This window comes from Coccidioides immitis (assembly GCF_000149335.2).
Source record: "Coccidioides immitis RS genomic scaffold supercont3.5, whole genome shotgun sequence".
Classification (NCBI taxonomy): domain Eukaryota; kingdom Fungi; phylum Ascomycota; class Eurotiomycetes; order Onygenales; family Onygenaceae; genus Coccidioides; species Coccidioides immitis.
In genome coordinates this window covers 2,086,069-2,104,383 of record NW_004504307.1, presented here as the reverse complement: position 1 = coordinate 2,104,383, position 18,315 = coordinate 2,086,069, and the positions used below count along the sequence as shown (strand labels likewise).

Below are 18,315 nucleotides of genomic sequence, written 5' to 3'. Positions count from 1 at the left end.
ATGACTAAGACTCCGGCTGACCACGCAACGCAGGTTGGCAGAAGTTCGAAAAAGTGAAAAAACAAATTGTGGGCGAAGAAAATCGGTGGTTGAGATGTGAAATTGCTCTTTTTCCGTCTGACTTGCCCTTCTGTCTCGGAGGTTTCCATCGCGTTGATCTCTTTATCGCATGTTGCACGATTCTCGGCCTGCACTCTTGTCGGCCACTGGGCGGGGGAAACAGATCCCACGTTGAGCCCTATTCCTGCGCCCTATCCCTAAGCCCTCATTTCTTCTCCTGGAAATAGTTACCCCGTTTGTCATCTCGGCGGCCAACCATCATGGCCGTCGCTCAAGCTCCCAGCCCTCCTGTCCAAATAAAGACGGAGGGTCCCTCTTCCCCAGTCGACGATGCGACGTCGATCAACTGTAAGCTCTCGATCTCTCTACCACCGGCACAGGCCTCTCTGCAGTGCTCCCGGCCAGACGTAGCTAGAGCAACTACTGACCTTTCCCGCGTCGTGGTAGCTACTCCCAAGGTGACACATGCCCGCGACGACGATGAGCCCCATGGCCTTTCTCCTGCCACTAAAAAACGGCGAACGGGTTCTGCCGGCGAGACCGCTTCGCCGAGCGCAGAGCAGGCTCCAGGTTTGAGCTCAGAACCGCGCCCAGTCCAGAATGCTCCGGCTCAATCAGCACCGCCATCTCAACTACCGGAGCCGAAGGCCCATTCTGCCGACCAAAATGGCCAATCTTCGGCAACAGATGCTTCCAATAAGAGCTCCTTCAGTGGGGATGTTTCTGCACCTCCTGCGACACAGGCTCCATCCGAGTCTAATGTCCTGGAAACGATATCGTTCATCATGGACCAGCCCGGGAGAATCGAAAACCAATCTTCTTTGAATAAGCGACTACAGGAGGCAAGCAAGTCGGCAAGCATCAATGCGGTTAAATCAAACCCCGATTGGAAGACAGAGAGTCTTCCCATTCTCGATAATTTGGTATGTACTATTGCAAATCCGACCCAGCCGTTTTTTCCTCTCCTGACTTCCTTTAAAGGCAACCCAAATTCTCTCCTTGTTAGCACGGTCGAGTTATAAAGACATCACGTCCATAGTATCTGAGCCGAATTCAGAGAATGGCCATGCCTACTCTAGCATGCGGTCACTTTTCGATCATGCCAAAAAGGTCTACTCAACCAACGGCCCTTTCCTATCAGCAACACAACTAGGTTTCACCGAACCGGGCCAAATTGACATTATTCGAAAGGCGAATATGGCATCTTTCGTTTCGAGTATTTTCGGAACTCAGGGGATTGGGTTTTCTGAACTCCACGATCACTTCCTGGAGATATTCGTTCCTGAAGGAAGTCGACTTCTCAAAGGGCAAGGTGCTCTATTCCTCGAGCTGAAGACACAGGCCTTTATTGCCTCCATGAACAACAGTGAGCAAGGTCGACGCGAGATCCTCCGCAATCTGTTCCCTGACGATCTTGGACTGAAGCTCCTGGCAAGAAGACCGGGAAACAAACAACTTGCGCCGAGCGAAACCGACTTTGTGAAGCGGGCATGGTCACGACGTGACATTCTTCTGGCCGAAATAGATAATCCTGAGTCAGTCAGAACCTTGCCAGAAAGATACCGCTGGGAAGATTTCTTGAGAGATTTGAGTTCTTACGTTAGCAAACATTATGACTCTACAACCACTCAGGTAAGTGACTGCCCTCTCTTCAGTTCCATTCTGTGGGCTAAAATATTCACACTACTAGTGTAAAAAGGCAAGCAAAGGTCCCTCTGTAGAGAGCGGAGATGCTCCCTCACAGGCAGCGAATCCACCCCCCGAATCACGTAATATGCCTCTTGAAACACAATTCTCTATAACCCCTAATCCTCCCGAGGCCCCCATCGATCGTAGTGCTGGGCGAGTCGATCTTGTTGCAAGAGCTGCTCGTGCAGCGCAAATTGCCCTCCAGGGACAAGGGTTCCGACATACGCCTCGGCCAGTGAGCAACCCGAACCCACAGGCGCCACAACAACCACAGCAACCTCAGCAACCGTTCAACCCAACTCCGCCCCATGTGCAGCATCAGCCAGTAACAGCCGCTCAACCGACCTTTCACTACACAACTGCTTCGCCGACACCCCCTCCTCCCCCGCAGCCGACGCAGGTCACCTTCCATCAGAACCAGTTTCATTTCCAACAGTATAATCCTCAGGCCGCATCCGCCTCCTCCAGAGCCAATGCCGCCGCGAATTATGGGTATATGCCTGGAATTCCACATTATTCCCAGTCCCAACCCACCCAGATTCTGTATGAGCGAGCAAGGATGGCGACAACCGCGAAATCATCTCCCACAAGCCGCCGAGCCGGGCTTCCTAGTCAGCGGCGTCCTTGGACCACTGAGGAAGAAAATGCATTGATGGCAGGACTTGATCGGGTGAAAGGCCCTCATTGGAGTCAAATTCTTGCCATGTTTGGGCCAGGGGGCACAATAAATGAAGCATTGAAAGATCGCAACCAGGTCCAGCTCAAGGACAAAGCACGCAATTTGAAATTGTTCTTTTTGAAAAGTGGGATTGAAGTGCCTTATTATCTAAAGTTCGTCACTGGAGAGCTCAAGACCCGTGCGCCAGCACAAGCCGCTAAGCAAGAAGCGAGAGAGCGAGAGCGGAGAAGAGGAGAAGAAGATAAAGCGCATGTGGAAGGACTAGAGGGTATGATGGCCCTTGCAGGGGCCCATCCTCCACATAACCAGGGCGAGGCTGCTGCAACACCTATGAATATAGCTACTCCACCGGCTTATCCTCAGACTCAAGAACAGCAGCAAGCGACACTTGACCAGACCACTGAACAAGCCTTAATTCAGAGACTCACACAGGAAACCAAAGCCGAGAGCTTGCAACCGCCTCCACAGCAAGGTCCAGTCGATCCGTCCCTGCAACATCGGGTTTAAAACAGTTGATTTTCCAGTTTTCTACCTCGCATTAACTCTTGGGAGAACAGATATTTGTATTTCTAGTTATTTATTATCTTCTTTTTCGAAATTTTGGGCAGGCAGGGTTTGTTCTAAATTTTATTTTATGCAACAGGTTGGGATGGTGGCAGCGTGGAGTTCGGGGAAGCTTTTAAGGGCATTGCTTCAAGGCTTGCAGAGTAGTCCGAGATACGTTGCGGTTTTACATACAGTTTGGAAATAGAGGAGGAGGAGAATGAGGAGAAAATACCATTCTACTTGGATATTCTTTCAACAGGATTTGGGTGAGCTTTTAACCTTGGTGGAGCTCTTAACGTTAAGCCTGTCTCGTATATTATCACCCAGAAAGGCCTTTAGAAAATTCATCTCGACCCAAGACTTGGATCCAAGGCAGCGACCACAAGAGGCATAGTTGCTGAGTCGTCGACCGACCTGAGCAATATCCGTTAATCCATTTGATACCTATACACTCCTGGCAGCATTTTTCTGGTGACGATTTCTCTCCGGCACTTTACGCCTGCCCGAAAACCCGCCGTTGATAATCACTGATCTCACTGTGAAATCCATCAAATCTATCCCTAGCAGTGATATTCTGAAGAGGCCGTATTGAGTATTACAGAATCCCGTTTTCGACCCATCCCATCCCATCGCATTTTGCCTCCATTGTTCAGTGACTTGAAACATATAATAGCATGGCCGAATCAAAATCGCCGCCTTCCTCAGGCCAACAAACTGACGTCGCACAACAACCATCACACCCGGAACCACAGACTCAGGCGATACCAGAGTCGTCAGAGGCTCCTTCAGGATCTGCCACCCCAGCAAATAATCAACAGGTCACCGCAGAAGCAGCAGAGACTGCATCGGCACCACCATCGCTGCCGCAACCGTCACAGCCACAGCAGCCGCAGGAGCAGCAAAATCCCGTGCCTCAGGCATCAGAACCCGCGACAACACCAGACACAACCGGGTTGACACGACATGCTTCGGCTGGTGATGATGTTGAGATGAGCACGGATCCTAACGACAGTACACCGCACCAGCACCAGCACCAGCAACAACACCAGCAGCAGCAGCAGGAAGACGTAGTCATGGGCGGAACAGAGACTGCCACCGGCTCTAGTGGCAGCGGTGGAGGGAACAACAATGCAGCGGCAAATGGAGCAACTGCCGGTGCGACTGCAACGTTGGAGGCTAATGGCCTTGGAGGGAATATGCTGAATGGAATAGATTCGATCGCACCGCCGACTAAAAAGCATACTAGCCTACGGGAGTTCCTGGGACAGATGGATGAATACGCTCCTATCGTACGTCTTATTGATACCCTAAGCTTTCTTAAGAGGGTGATGATTTTAATTCTGCGTTCTTCATCTACATGCTAACTTGAGTGCTCTCTCATCCTTTTAGATTCCCGACGCCGTAACAGCTCACTATCTCACTATCGCCGGTCTCCCACCTCCCGGCAACGGGCCCAACCAAACCCCACCCCATCTCGCCCGCCTCCTCGCCCTCGCAACTCAGAAATTCATCGCCGACATTGCTGCAGATGCATACCAATATTCTCGCATCAGAGCATCCAATAGCTCCTCATCAAATAACCCCATGGGCGCAATCAACGTGACTGCAGGCCTCAACGTGGCTGCTGGTCAGGGCGGCAATGTTGCTGGAGGCAGCGGACAAGGCGGATCGGGTGGTGGAGAGCAGCAAGGCAAGGGAAAGAGCGGCGCAGCGGGTTTGCACCTGGGAGTTCAGAGAGCTGGTTTTGGCGGTGGTGGACAGGGAGGCGGACAGGGGAAGACCGTGCTTACGATGGAAGACCTCGGTATGGCGGTCGGAGAGTACGGGGTGAGTGTGAAGAGAGGGGAGTTCTATCGATGAGTCTGGCTGGAGGGGAGAGAGGAGCGTGGATACGTGTTGGTTTTATTCGAGTTCCTTGCTCTTTCGGGGTGGTTTATGGCGTGCGGACGGATCTAGCATGGGCTAATGATTCTCCTTGTCCATTTCTATATTTCGTTCTGGTGGGTCGGGGAGTCTGACATGGAAACGGCGTTATTGCTGGCGTTGAAAAGGAAGTTAAGGCTAGTACTTGGCCACTGGAATATCCACGGTCTCCTTTTTATTTGGCCGATCTACTTTAATTTGCATATTATATGAAGACATGTATTATACACCAGGAAATGCATGCGTTGGAATCTCTCCATTCCACGATAACGTACGCCAGATATCAATACAATTCCACGAACATATTCCGTACAATAAGGGGTCCATTTTCTATAATACATTTAATCCCAGACAAATCTGCCATAAACTCCATGCGATGGCGCAAAGAGCAACCCTAGCGGGTATATCATCAATATATCCATCCAAGGAAAAATTCAGTTCCGCTCTCGCGGTCGCTCTTCCAAAAGAAGGAACCCAACGTCAAGCTTTCTCGTTTGTGATAAGACGCCTGGCAAAACACAACGAACGATCTAACCACCAACCAACAGCTAAAAAAGGGGTGGGGAGGAAAATCAAGAATTTTTCGAAGGTTGATGCAAGAATCTCTTCCTCGTCCTATAGTCGTCCCAGTCTATATCAGCACCAGGTGCAAGCATCAAACGAAAGAGCGTACAGAATGGGATAGGAGGAAAACTCACGGCACAAACTCCCCCAGCTTCCTCCCCACCATCTCTTCCGTTATAAACACATCGACATGGTCCTTGCCATTATGCACCGCGAACCTTAGACCCACGAAATTAGGCAGGATGGTGGCGGACCGCGCATTCGTCTTGATGGCGGGTGTGCCTGGTGGTGGAGGTATAGTGCGCGGGAGAGGAAGACTACGGATATAATGTTTCTCGAGTCAGTATTAAAGCATTGCGGGGGGAACTTTTTTTTCCGTTGTGTATGGCACAGATTAGGAGAAAAGAAATCCGGCCCAGAGGATGGGGATGCGATTGCGAGTGCGAGAAGTTTCGGGGGGAAGAATTGGGTGGAGAGAACGTACGGGACGATATTCGGTCCTGGGTGACATGTTGGCGTTAGCAAAACCACAGTAGAACAAGGAATATAGTAAAGAAATATGCTGTACCTTTCCATACGGACCGTTTGCAAAGAGCGCGTGTGAAGAACATCTTGTACTGTTTCCTGACCGCCGTCGCTGCGTCCGAACGAGCTCGACGTGATAAACTCCGCTGCGGTCAAAATCAATGGGCTCCGAGTGTAGATCACGTGACCTTGAGCTTGGTGGCTCGACTGCCGGCTGGAATTGTTATGGAGTATTCAGAAGGATTATGCACACACATAGGTTAAGTGGTTGAAGAATACTGGTATATTAATAGCTCAACGTCCCTCGTTCACTACATAAATGCTGAATGTAAAATATACTGCTTTTGTTGATTTCTAGAGGGGTTAACCCTCCGCCAGCTCCTCCAGTATCTGAGCTAGGCTACGGAGACCTTGAAGAGCATTCTCATCGGGGCCTTGCCCAGGAGTCCATTGCGCGTGCGCAAAATCTATTAGACGGGCATCGTGTACCTTCTTAGGTTCTTCTTCATCCTCGTCGAGTTCTCCAAAGCTGGCAATATCCTCGGGTCCAATCTCTATGTTGATCGTGCTCTGAGCCGCTAATTTCTGTGCAGCTTGAGGATCTAGATCTGCCATTGAAGCTAAGTCCATGATTCCATCACCTTCCTCTCCAGCTTCAGTGCCGATCTCCGAAGAGCCTTCGGCCTTCTTCTTGTCCTCTTCAACCAGGGCTTGTTCGAGGGATTTGGCGCTTCCCTCGTAGACAAGGAGGACACTAGCAGAGTACATCCGGCTCTCTTCATTTTCAAGCATGGACTGCATGCCTCGGATTTCCAACGCCAATCTTTTAGCAATTATTTTGGAGTAATCTGTGCCTTCGGTTTTGGCACTGCCAAGGAAAGCTTTAATTCCTTGCTTCACGTTCTGTTTGTTGAACGCTCGGCCATAGTACTTGTCGTAGCGTCTATACCCAGCAGACTCGGCGATATTCACTTTTTCTTTAACTTCATCGTCAATACTGGACGGAATATGGTTGTGTACCGGGACGAGCGTGTCTTCTTCTTCACTCGGATAGTCATTTTCTCCCCCAATCCAGACTTTCATCCCAGCAATACGGAATCCCAAGCTTGAACTAGTGGTTTGCTTCGACACCTCGTCTAACTTTGCTCTTTTGCTTGGGGTCGCATCGTCAGCCCACAGCCTGGCACCGAGTTTCACGTCCAGTACACAGGGTCTTTTGAAGCCACTGGCGATGTTTTCTAGTACAATAGAGAGACCAGTGTCCAGCTTGCGGCCACCAGAGGGCACCCACTCCGGTTCCGGCTGTGACGTTGATTTGGTTATGGAAATAGCTTTGGGGTGTTGAGACAATTCGGGAGTCAGAGGAGTGTCAGTGCCAGATGCTTCCGTGGACGTAAGAGCAATGGATGTCTCGCCAATCTGCTGTACAGGCAAATTGAGAGACTCTTGAGGTGCAGCGGTCAGTGTGCCCATGAACGTTGGGATATAGCGGAGAAATTCAAGGTGGCTGGCGCAAGATTCGTAGAATGTAATCTCGTGTTGGGTGCAGGGTTTGGCGATAAGGGAGCCGTCGGCATGGCAAAGAACGCCGTCACTAAACACCATTGAAATTAGCTTGAGATATCCTAAGGTGTTTAGGGGTATCTAGCGGTGGTTCCCGAGGCGTAGACATTCGTGGGAGGTCACTTACTGTCCAGCGGCGGCATGATCAAAAGCAATGAAGCTGTCTTCATGCAGCCTCGCGGCCTTCTGGCCTCTGGGGTTTGACGATTCCGACATTATACGGCGGCTGCTATACAGCGGATACCCGGGAGGATGAGTGGGAGTGTATGCGTGGACTGTTGGGGAGTGCGAGCGTGCAGGGACAGCGAGGCGGCGGGAGGCAGCGAAGGGGGGTTTGTACGTGACATGTTGTCCGTTACAGATAAAGCAGCCGCGGACCCACAACGTTGCGGGTGCTTAAAAGTCTAACAGGCAAGCGAGGCAGTCACGACTCACTTGGGCGAAGCCGGGGAACTGGGAAGGCACACAGGGGTGTTTCTGTGCGAGGCGTGCGTGAGTGGTGGTTGCCGTAATCTGCATGCAGCGAGAAGATCCGGTTCGGGAAGCCGTAGCTTACTTAGCCTTTATTAGTTATGCGTAACTTACGGAGTACAGAAGACAAAAACAGCCCCGAAGCGGCGGTGCAGGAGCTCACTTCAATGAATGAAGCAACATCTCGGCTAGGCTATGCCGGATCGAGTAGGTAGACACCAGCCACACCAGCCAACGTGTCATTATCTTATCAATCTTATCAATATCTTCTGCCGTTGGCTGCCCTGTCGCCGTGTGGAGGAAGAGATCACGGACAAAAAATAAAAGCTCACAGAGAAGCCATCCCACTCTGTAGTTACAAGTTATGGGGCCAAATAGGTCTAATTATTTGGTTTATTTCTTTATCATTTGAGATTCATGCTACAACGTCGCCAATGATGGCTATGCCTGTGGGTAATAGTTTCACGGGGCACTGCAGCTCATTATACCATGCAGCAATCGATCATCCAGACCGGTAAAGTCATAAAAAAAGGGGCTTGCATAGTTAGTTGGTTGGTTGATTGAAGGATCAGCTACAATTCTAACCTACCGTGAAGCATTCTGTCAAGTTTGTCTCCATTCACTTTTGTCCTTTCAACAAGGAGGGAAGATGACTCTTGTAGAGTGAAGCCTTGAACCCAGAATGCTCTGAATCAGTGCATCGACGCCTATTTCCTCTCTCTCTCTCTCTCTCTCTCTGTGTGTGTGTGGGGTGAAGCCTCATGCCTTCACTTCACCCTTCTTATTCTCTCTTTGTTTGACCATCCCGCAACTGCAGCTTACTAAATCTCTTTCTCTTCTCACAACGAGCCATTCTCTCACATTCCAAACTTTGCATCCCAGCACATTTTCTGTAACCAGTCTTCAAGTTTGGTTGGTGTCGTCATTATGGCATCTGAATCTCCTTCTGGCAGCCCATCTATCGCAGAGACACTGTCTACTGCTGCGCCTATTGACTTGCCGTATCGCCCAAAACCGGGAGCCTCATTGGATCAACCTGCAGCTCTGAATGGGCCCAAAAGTGAGCCTGAGAATGATGCAGACGATGAGGAGGACGCCGGTGCGGGAGGTGAAGTCGCAGAGATGAAAAGGAAAAAGAAGAAAAAGAAAAGAAAGCCGGGAAAGTCTAAGGTCGAATATCGGGTTGTTCTATTTGTTGACTACAAAGCCTGACTTTCCGGTATAGAAGAAACCCTCTGGGTATGAAGAATACTATGTCGATACTCCGATGACACCAGCTGAATATGAGGAGGAGAAGAAATTATATGATGAGTGTGTTTTGCTAGGACTCCCTAAAGATGATATTAAATTACTGACAGAGCCATATTCAAGGTCCTTTTCCGCAATTCAGTGAGTCTCCCCTCTCTGCTGTTCACCATAGACATAGGGGTCTAATACCCTGCTAGTCGTCTTGAAACCTGCATCCAGCGCTATGAGACCAAACGTCGAATGAACTCGGAGCGCAGAGATATCTTCTTGAAATATCTGTCATATGGAGGCGTCAATGTCGGTCCAAAAATGTTCGAAGGAAATGATCAAAAAGATCTTCAGCGTCTAGACTCGGAGGATATAGTCACGGCCACAGCCCAGACAAACATTCCTGAGGATCGTGCTCACTGGGATGTCGATTTTGAAGCCGTTGCCAAGGGATTCCTGTATGTTATTCGTTTCTACGTTATCCTGTGTCGCTTCAACTTAGCTTTTGCTAACCGTATCATCAGCTCCTCCGTCATCCCGCGATTCATCGGCCTTGAGACCGAACAACAAGTTGATCTAGTGACGAGCACGATCAAGAACTTTCTCAATTATGTTATATACCATGACGTCTGCCCCGAACATAGAGAAAACATCATGGCTGCACGCACAATCTGCGATAAAGCGAAGGACCAGCTCTGGAAAGCCCAACAGGCGAATACAGTCGCGCCGGGGGACTTCAACATGGCCTGCTCTACCTTGTTCGGTGGTTCATACTTTGGCGCCTACACAGGTGACCATGAATGGAGCAAAGGCCTAGAATCCGCCGGCATGCCTGGAATGACGGCACGAAAAGTTGTCAAGTTTGGCATCGCGGGTGCCGGCACCTACGAACAAGCAGAGCGTTTCCGCGACCTTGTGCACGCCAATAGAATCTCAGCAAAGCTTGTTCATGAAGATGGATTCGAAATATTATCGATTACCCCGGCCAGTCCAGAAATCAAACAGTTTTACCGTGAGTACGCACCGGATCTTAACCCACTTGCAAAAATGCGAGCTCGTGCATGGCGTAATCCGGAGCTACCAGCAGAAGACCTTCCAAAGGGAGAGTCTCCAAAGTATTTGTCTGAAGATGGATCTGGAAATCCGGCTGAGTTTGAGTTTTTCATCGAGGACAACCTTCTCCAGTTTTATTTCGTGGGCATGAAAATTGAGGCGCATGTGCGTGAGCTTAATAGTGGCATTCATTACTTTGACAATGTCTTTGCGATGTACTGTGCGTTTCATACCGTCTTACCAAACGAAGCTATGATGGGGTGGAAAGAACCAAAAGATATCCGGCCTGATCACCTCTGCTGGGAGGCGCCCTGTGATTCTAAGGAAGATAGGGAAGAAACTGCGGTAGCGGAGGATGAAGTGGAATAATGGGGCAACATTATTCCTGTGTCACTCACCTCATGTGGTTTCGATGAATGCTCCGGATATCGAGGAAGAGAGTCACCGGGAAAGAGAACATTCGAATTGCAGATGGCTTAAAACTTGAGTCATTTAGCCTATCGGTACGTCGTACTTAATACATACATCGGTATTATCAATCCTTTATGTATGCACCAGAATCATAAAGTGAATCAGTTTCTATTGAACTTGGTTCCATACGTTATTATCCTTTATCCTTTCTTTTTTTATTTTTTGCTTGCTTGTTAAGCACGCGGCCAAAATAACCATGGATTACGGCCTCAAGAGAAGTTTGCCGGTCGTTTTTCGGCCTTCAAGATCCTATTAATGCCGTTAGTCTTAGTTCATAGATTGCAAAACAAAACCGACTTGCACATACAATATGTGCTTGAGCAGCCTGCTCCAAGGGGTAGATCTTGTGAAGTCTAGTTTTCAACTTTCCGGATTTGACCATGTTGAAAAGCTCATTCGTATAATAGTCGAATTCCTCCTGGGTAGCGATGTAGCCGAATAGAGAGGTGCGGAGAACCTTGATATTCTTTGCAGAGAGGAGCCTGGGAGAAAAAGTCAGCGTGCCTCCAAGAGGATGAACATACAACAAAACGCCTTGGACGTACTGGATATTTAATGGAGGAACAGGGCCACTCGCATTGCCAAAGAACACCATGGTTCCCTTGCGCTTAACGGCTTTGATGCTGTCCTCCCACGTATCCTTGCCCACCGAATCATAAACCGCCGCGACACCCTCACCACCAGTGACCTCCATGACTTTCCCAAGCCAATTAGCTCCCTCGGGAGACTTATAGTCGATCACCACATCCGCACCCAAGCTCTTCACCAGCTCCGCTTTCTCCGGCCCGCCCGCCGTCCCAATGACCTTGGCCCCAATATCCTTCAGCATCTGCGTCATGAGAAATCCCGCACCCCCCGCCGCAGCATGCACCAAGATCCAATCACCCTTCTGCACAGGATACGCCTCCTTCACCAACGAAAGCGTTGTGATCCCGCTCAACAACACAGAGAGCGCCTGCTCATCGGAGATTCCCTCAGGGATCCTCACCACCCTCTTCTCCGCCTGAGCCACGGAGTACTCTGCATAGCCACCTGTGTTCAGCCAGGCAACGCGATCGCCGACCTTGAAGCCCTGCGGGTTGGGTCCGGAACCGAGCGCCACGATGATCCCTGCTCCTTCGCGGCCGAGTATTTCGGGCTTGGGGGACTGGTAGAGCCCCGTGCGGAAGTATGTGTCAATGTAGTTTACGCCGGAGAGATTGTTTTTGATCAGGACTTCGCCTGGGCCAGGGGTGGGGACGGGCAGGGAGGTGTGGTATTCAAGGACTTCAGGCCCGCCCGTGCGGGAGATTTGAATGGCTGCTTGGGTGGTGGGGATGGTGATTCCGGCCATGGTGCGAAGGTATCTAGATGCTTGGAGAAAGGATCCGGTCGTGGAGGGTGTTGGTGTTGCCCTGGGACAGATGCGGGAGAGCAGAGGGTTTTGTAGTCGCAGGATAGGCCCCGCTCGATATGACAAATGGAGAATTGATGTCATGGTTGTCTACTTGCATCGGGATTGTGGAAGCGGGACGCACCGTTCCCAAGTTATAGATTACTGCGGGAGAGGTGGTTTGCATCGTGGAGTTTGGATGGCGGTGTTAGCAACTCGTCCGGGAGGTGTTTTAACAATCACATCCCCGCGGGGGTTTGCGCCCTTTGACTGCAGTCGATTCGAAATCATGGTGATCAAAACAAGTTTGCCAGTGGAGGCCAGGCATAATAGACTTCGTCGTGGCCGGGAAGACGAGGAAAGTTCGGCGGTAGTTTGTTGAACCGGCAGGCTGCATTTGTAAGCGGCGTGCGGGATCCTTGGCGGCCGTCTCTTCTTGGTTAGGCGTACGGGGAGCTTAACCGGGGGCAGCTTCGCCCCTGCAGCACAGGGGTTGCTTAGGCGCCGTCATTAGGGCCCAGGGAACCCTCGTTCGGCTTCAAATCGCCGTTCCCATCACGAAAGATCATGATGAGCAAAAAAAAGAGAGGGGGGGAAGAAAAGAAAAGAAAAAGAAACAAATGTTAAAGTCGAAACTGCTGCATTGCCAGCATCGCTGGGGAATTTCTCATTCTGGTCTCATCTCTCAATTGCTATCTTCGACGTTGCTTGGTATCGGTGCTGGCAGGTATGCACTACCTTGCTGTTAAGAGACTAAAAATAACGTTCCACTGAAAGCATCCACAGCGTGCGGGATTCTCAATGAGGATCAACGTGGAGGTGCCTTTTAAGGCCGTTTAGTTATACCAGTGTCGCTCAACATCTCCGCCCAAATTCCGGATTTCCTCCCGCATGCTCAGGCATGATGCGACCCAACTAGCAAAGCGACTTTGTTCTAGTGGTTGAGAAGAGAGAAATGTGAACTCTGCGTCCATGATCGTTTTGCAGCCTAATTCAACCATCGCGACGGAAAACGCGATCCAGGGAACTAGAGTTTAATTGCCCAATCGGTTGAGAAAGGTCCGCAACACATGCATCAGGACAACACCAGCTTGATCGCGAGAGCTGCTAGTAGAGGGTTGTGAAACCATACCTAGGACTGGAAACCCATATTTCCGCAGCGGTCAAGTTCCACAGGACAACGCAAGGTGGTGTGCGCCAGGACATCTGATGCAGAAAGCAATATTCTCCTGCCGGCCAAAGGTATTGGGATCGGTGCTCGGGTATGGAAGTCCATACATACAACTGAACGTATCTCTCACGGCAACGGCAGCTCACCCAACTTAGGGCAGCCTTTGGCGTCCACCCATAAGTGAAAGACAGGTGTTTCCAGGCCATCGGTCTTGCAAGACGTGCATCAGTGCATCAGCAAGCCATGACTGCCCTTGAGAAGCCAGCATTTTGTGCTTAGTATGCGCACACTCGATACTACCCACTCCTATGGCCGCAAGAACAATCGCAGGCACCCATACAATACATGTGGTCCTGGTGCTCTGTCACTAGCTCTGTGTAGATTTGGCAGACAAGACTCGCTGGCGCAGGCTTGTTTCAGGCGCGGGGTTTGAATTGCGAAAGGGTTTCATCGGCAATATCGAATCCATCCATCCAAGGGTGCCAGGCAGAAAACTCCGAATTGTCTGTCTTCTCCTCCATCTGCCGAGGGTGGCATGCTGACCATGACCATCGAGTTACAAAACCGTTGTAAGGGGGACTCGGGCGAGCAGCAACGTGGAGTGAGGGCCTATCGTAATGCCATTAGGTGGTAAAGAAGGGCAATCCTCGGTAAAAACTCGAGATGAATGACGACTCCACGTCTCGTGGTAGAAGAGACATACGCATTCTTAGGTGACATCACAAGTGGATGCGGCATCCTTTCAAAAGAATGCCTCGATATGATCAGAAGCCTAGTTAGGATTCGATCCCGTCCTCGGTTGTTGAGAGGGCTCTTCCTTGCAACCAGATCATGGGATTGCCAGGAGCCAAGCGGAACTAGTCAGTGTGGGATAGAAAAGGGTTCTCTGTCTGCTATTGTAATGCTCGATCGCATAAGAACTCTTCCCATCGAACGGCCATCTATCGTCCGGATTGGATAGACCATGCAAGCACAGCAGAAAAAGCAGCCATGAGCTGAGTGTTTATGGTCATTGCAGCTCGTGGAGAAGCTTGCTCTCGGGAAATGAATAACTCGCTGGGGAATCTGCAGCCTTACGCCCCGTTGACGTGCCCAAGCGATATTGGGCACGCAAAGCACCAACCAGCTGTCAGGCACCGCCAGTCCAGGGATCATCGCTGGATGCCGACTACCTCGCGCGCTCCTTCAAAGGTGGACTTCTCCAAGAACCACATGCAGGCATGACGTCGTGGTTGCGCCTCTGCTGGGCGATCCACTCCAGCGAAGGAGTTTGAAACAATCACTGGATTGTTTCGTCCCCGTCGAGGTGGGCAAAATGCACGAGCAGTGGGCTTTTGTCGTCATCGGGCAAATTGAAGCGCCAGCAGAGGACGAAAGTGTGTCGCATCTGTGCTGCCACCTTCAGGCCAAATCCATCGTGGTTATCCACATCGCTGCCCACGGCTGGTGAGGCGAGGAAGCATTGAATTTTTTTTCTCCTTACCCACCCTCCAGCCTCCGCAGATTGCTGCAGATGGGTTTCAAATTCACGTTCCACAACGTCCAACCAATTTTGTGACCCATGCCGCATCAAGGAAACGGGCGCTGAAATTGGTTTGGTGCTTTGGCTTCATGATCCCGGCTTCATCCAATGAATAACCACAAGGCAAGCGCCTGCAGCCAATCCAGAGAAACGAAGCCAAAAGATCAAGAGTTTTTTCTGCGTTGCCAAGTCACAATGTCGCCTGCAAGTCGATATTGCGCCTGTATGTGAGTATGTATGTTCTCTGCACCTTGAGTGACGCTTCTCTACATTGGCCGAGGAACGGCACTCTGGCACGCTCAGAAACCCAATGGCTCCAATTGTCATTTACTGCCTGAATATCCGCCTCTGTGGGGATGAGGTTATTCTTCCTTTCCCGCCACAATTCCCTTTTCCTCTGCTTAAATACAAGTGATCGTTCCCGCCGGTCACCTCTTTCTCTTCTCCCTCCCCGAACCTACACAATGCTAAAATAACCAAGAAGATCACCGTTGGAAATTATATGGTTGAAGCCCCGGACTGAACGCCTTTCCCTTGGATCCTGATTTCCGTTCGCCTGCATTGCCCGCGACCACCCTGTGCTGCCGGAGCCGACCCCTAGGATATGTCTGTTTTGAAGAGATTGTTACGGGAAAATCTATCATGGATGCGTTCTAGCAGCTAATATTTCCCGGACGTTGCGCTGAGCATTTTTATTTTCTTTTTTTGCCGGACGGAATTGCCTTTCTTCCTACTGTTTCCATCAAACACCTTGCTGTTCTACGATGCCTTCCACAGTGTCCGTTGCGCGGAGCTGGCCTCCTGCGCCTATTGTTGAAGACGAGGCAGAATCGGTTCTCCATGAGATTTTTGAGGATGGCTCTGCTGTGAACAGAGATGATGTTTCCATAGTATCCCGAGGATCTGTTGATCAGTATCCCATTCTTGTTCCTGTGGAGGTGCAGGAACCCTTCCCGGCGTTGGCCGACTCAAATGGGAATCACACTTGGAATGTCAAAGCAAGTCATACAACGCTGAATGCCGGGTCTGCAGCCCCTCGTTCTGGCTCTCTGAGTCGCGCGTCTTCTATTTCTGGACCACACTCAACCAAGAAGAAGACGAACAAGGTCCGCTTTGCGGAGCCGGTTCATGATTGCCACAAGCCCAAAGTCCAGCCTGGTTGGAACCCATTACCTTTAGAACTCCTCGGATCTATGACTAATGTTCTTGAAGGAGTCGAGTATCTTCCAGTGCCAGCGAGTTATGCCAGAGAATCTTCTGGCGCACAGGATCATGACACCTACCAATGTCGCCCCTCTCGCTCCGAGGTGGATCAACTCACTCGTAACTCTCGACGATACTCGCAACGGCCTGCCGAAAACTATAACAATCTTGACGATGTCCGGCAATCTACCCGACGGTTAAGCTGGAACACATGGGAGGAGGAGGACCAGGATGGTAATGTTTCCTGGATCAAGGAGAGAAAATACGAATGGCACAGTGATGATGAAATCTCCTCTTACCGCGGGACCCATTACAAGCACTGGAGAGAATCTAGCCGGATTGTTACTGAGAGAATATCGACTGAGGTCTCGCCAGTCAGATCATCCTCACAACGATATATTGATGCCCCTGACCGCTCTCGAGACCGGGGTGCGATCAACGGTTCCAACGAGAGTGTTGCCAGTTCTACCGGTCGTCGAACTTCGACAATGAATGGGGCTGCTGCTTCAGCGGCTAAATACAATAACGTTGTATACTCTCAGAGAGGCAGAACAGGAAAAGATTCGTCGCGGAGAGAACATTCTCGGCCTCCAACTTCTCGCGGTGGCTCGGAAGCATCTTCGGCGCGGCGAGGTCACTCAGTTTATCCTCAAGCATCCTCAAACTATGATGATGTCCGTGCGCCACAATCGCACGTATCCTCCCGGTCTCCTGCAGCCATTTCTGGCACAGTTTCTCGGCCTCGAAGCTCAAGCGATGGAATCCGACGCCCAGTAGATAGCCCGAAATTCTCTCTCTCACCTTGCCCAAGGTCGATTCCAATGGCTGGCTACCGCGAGTGGTACACGTTTATTGGCCTGACCCATCTTGATATCTGCCCTTCATGCGCGAGTCAAATTGAAGCAACTCGCTTCCGTGATTTGTTTATTCCCAGTCTTCCAAAGCCCGCCGATGCAAAAATCCGGTGCTCTTTCAGCCAGCCATGGGCTCGACTAGCATTTGTTCAGACAATGAAACTCGGACTCAATCATCTAGAGTTGTTATACCAAATTACTCGACCTCCAATCGGCGGCCAGCCTTGCACCGGCCGAGTACCTTCGCTACAATCTTGGTATCGCGTCTCAGATCTCGAGACGGGACGAACCATCTCAGACTTCAACGCATGCTCAGCCTGTTTCCGTAACCTATCGATCCTCATGCCATCCCTCCGCGATTCATTCCGACCCGGTCCCATCGGACAAGAACGTATCTGCGACCTTCGCACCGACAGCACTCGATTTATCCAGTATCTCGACCTGTTCGACGCCGCTGTGACACGCAGCTTCCATGATCCGCACCGCTACATCGACCTACGCGACTTCATCCGCTACGCCAAGCGCAAGAACAAGATGTACGACTGCCCACGAGACCATATCGTCGTTGGATCCTGGCATTATATCCCCGAACTCCCTGAATTTACCATCTGCGAAGACTGCTATGACGATGTGGTCTGGCCGATTGCCAACGGTCCCATCGCGAACAGGATCACTCGCACCCTGCAACGCCTCCCTGGCGGCGGAAAGCAGGCGAGTTGCTATCTGTATAGCCCACGTATGCGAGCCAAGTTTCGGGAAGCCGTGAAACTAGGCGATTTCGGGTCCCTGAAAGCTGCAGTGCTAAAACGCTATGGTGTGGAGACGAAGTTCCGTGAGAGGAAGAAGCTATTGCTCGAAGACGTTGCGAGGGGCTACGATCGCGACAGAGACTTGAGACTTAATGCTGAGGGTTGGAAGAGGAACGAGTAGATGGGAGAATTTCCAAGTTTACCGCCATTTGTCACGATTATGAATTGCGCGCTCTCTCTGGTCAGATTGTGCTGCGATGTATTTGGAGGGGCTTCACTATAAACATTTTCCAACGGTTGATCTTCAGGTTATTTTCTTTTCTTTTCACTCTCGTTTGGGTTCGGCCTTAATGTTGCCCTTGACAATACTGGTCTGTTTGCTGTCTGCATTTCAGGAGTTACTGCGTTTTATATCTCTGACTGTGTGTGGCTCGCATAGGTGTATTCGTATTCAACTATTTGTTTTGTCTCTTTTTTGGGTTTCATATCTATTCCCTGTCATTTTTATTTGTCTTTTTAAGGTGACATTGCTGTTTGTATTGCTGTCTTCATCTTTAACACCCTGTACTCTGTACACGTCACTCTTTTGATATATTATCACGAAATGGCTGTAATTCAGAGGTTGTGACGATATCTTAGGTAGAATGAGAATGTATAATAGGAC

General features: G+C 50.4%; 7 protein-coding genes across 8 annotated transcripts; 4 read left to right on the top strand and 3 right to left on the bottom strand.

The window, feature by feature from the left end:
• Positions 1 to 136: 136 nt before the first annotated feature.
• CIMG_09151 (MYB DNA binding protein) lies at positions 137 to 3,276 on the top strand. Its single transcript, XM_001239529.2, has 4 exons — positions 137 to 408; positions 508 to 983; positions 1,042 to 1,692; positions 1,751 to 3,276. The coding sequence occupies exons 1-4, from the start codon at positions 321 to 323 to the stop codon at positions 2,933 to 2,935; spliced, it is 2,400 nt and encodes a 799-aa protein (XP_001239530.1). The 5' UTR covers positions 137 to 320; the 3' UTR covers positions 2,936 to 3,276.
• A 77-nt stretch (positions 3,277 to 3,353) lies between these two features.
• Positions 3,354 to 5,208, top strand: CIMG_09150. Of its 2 annotated transcripts, XM_004444810.1 has the most exons (3): positions 3,354 to 4,129; positions 4,187 to 4,263; positions 4,364 to 5,208. In XM_004444810.1, exons 1-3 carry the CDS (start codon positions 3,649 to 3,651, stop codon positions 4,832 to 4,834), a joined length of 1,029 nt encoding a protein of 342 aa, XP_004444867.1. In that variant the 5' UTR covers positions 3,354 to 3,648; the 3' UTR covers positions 4,835 to 5,208. The 2 variants fall into 2 exon arrangements, with proteins under 2 accessions (XP_004444867.1, XP_004444868.1); XM_004444811.1 differs by having other exon boundaries at positions 3,389 to 4,263.
• CIMG_09149 (mitochondrial 37S ribosomal protein RSM19) lies at positions 5,135 to 6,098 on the bottom strand. Its single transcript, XM_001239527.2, has 4 exons — positions 6,030 to 6,098; positions 5,946 to 5,961; positions 5,596 to 5,778; positions 5,135 to 5,512 (listed from the first exon to the last, which is right to left on the bottom strand). Exons 1-4 carry the CDS (start codon positions 6,070 to 6,072, stop codon positions 5,470 to 5,472), a joined length of 285 nt encoding a protein of 94 aa, XP_001239528.1. The 5' UTR covers positions 6,073 to 6,098; the 3' UTR covers positions 5,135 to 5,469.
• A 251-nt stretch (positions 6,099 to 6,349) lies between these two features.
• On the bottom strand, positions 6,350 to 7,765 carry CIMG_09148 (arginine metabolism regulation protein III; the record flags this gene model as incomplete). The annotated part of the gene is made up of 2 exons (XM_001239526.1): positions 6,350 to 7,580; positions 7,677 to 7,765. The coding sequence occupies 2 exons, from the start codon at positions 7,763 to 7,765 to the stop codon at positions 6,350 to 6,352; spliced, it is 1,320 nt and encodes a 439-aa protein (XP_001239527.1).
• A 1,173-nt stretch (positions 7,766 to 8,938) lies between these two features.
• Positions 8,939 to 10,915, top strand: CIMG_09147 (uncharacterized protein). Its single transcript, XM_001239525.2, has 5 exons — positions 8,939 to 9,190; positions 9,246 to 9,331; positions 9,392 to 9,409; positions 9,466 to 9,714; positions 9,781 to 10,915. The coding sequence occupies exons 1-5, from the start codon at positions 8,948 to 8,950 to the stop codon at positions 10,676 to 10,678; spliced, it is 1,494 nt and encodes a 497-aa protein (XP_001239526.2). The 5' UTR covers positions 8,939 to 8,947; the 3' UTR covers positions 10,679 to 10,915.
• Positions 10,032 to 12,412, bottom strand: CIMG_09146 (quinone oxidoreductase). Its single transcript, XM_001239524.2, has 3 exons — positions 11,326 to 12,412; positions 11,088 to 11,262; positions 10,032 to 11,029 (listed from the first exon to the last, which is right to left on the bottom strand). The coding sequence occupies exons 1-3, from the start codon at positions 12,255 to 12,257 to the stop codon at positions 10,982 to 10,984; spliced, it is 1,155 nt and encodes a 384-aa protein (XP_001239525.2). The 5' UTR covers positions 12,258 to 12,412; the 3' UTR covers positions 10,032 to 10,981.
• Positions 12,413 to 14,324: 1,912 nt separating this feature from the next.
• CIMG_09145 (uncharacterized protein) lies at positions 14,325 to 18,314 on the top strand. Its single transcript, XM_001239523.2, has 3 exons — positions 14,325 to 15,080; positions 15,330 to 16,003; positions 16,058 to 18,314. Exons 2-3 carry the CDS (start codon positions 15,610 to 15,612, stop codon positions 17,830 to 17,832), a joined length of 2,169 nt encoding a protein of 722 aa, XP_001239524.2. The 5' UTR covers positions 14,325 to 15,080; positions 15,330 to 15,609; the 3' UTR covers positions 17,833 to 18,314.
• Position 18,315: the final 1 nt, after the last annotated feature.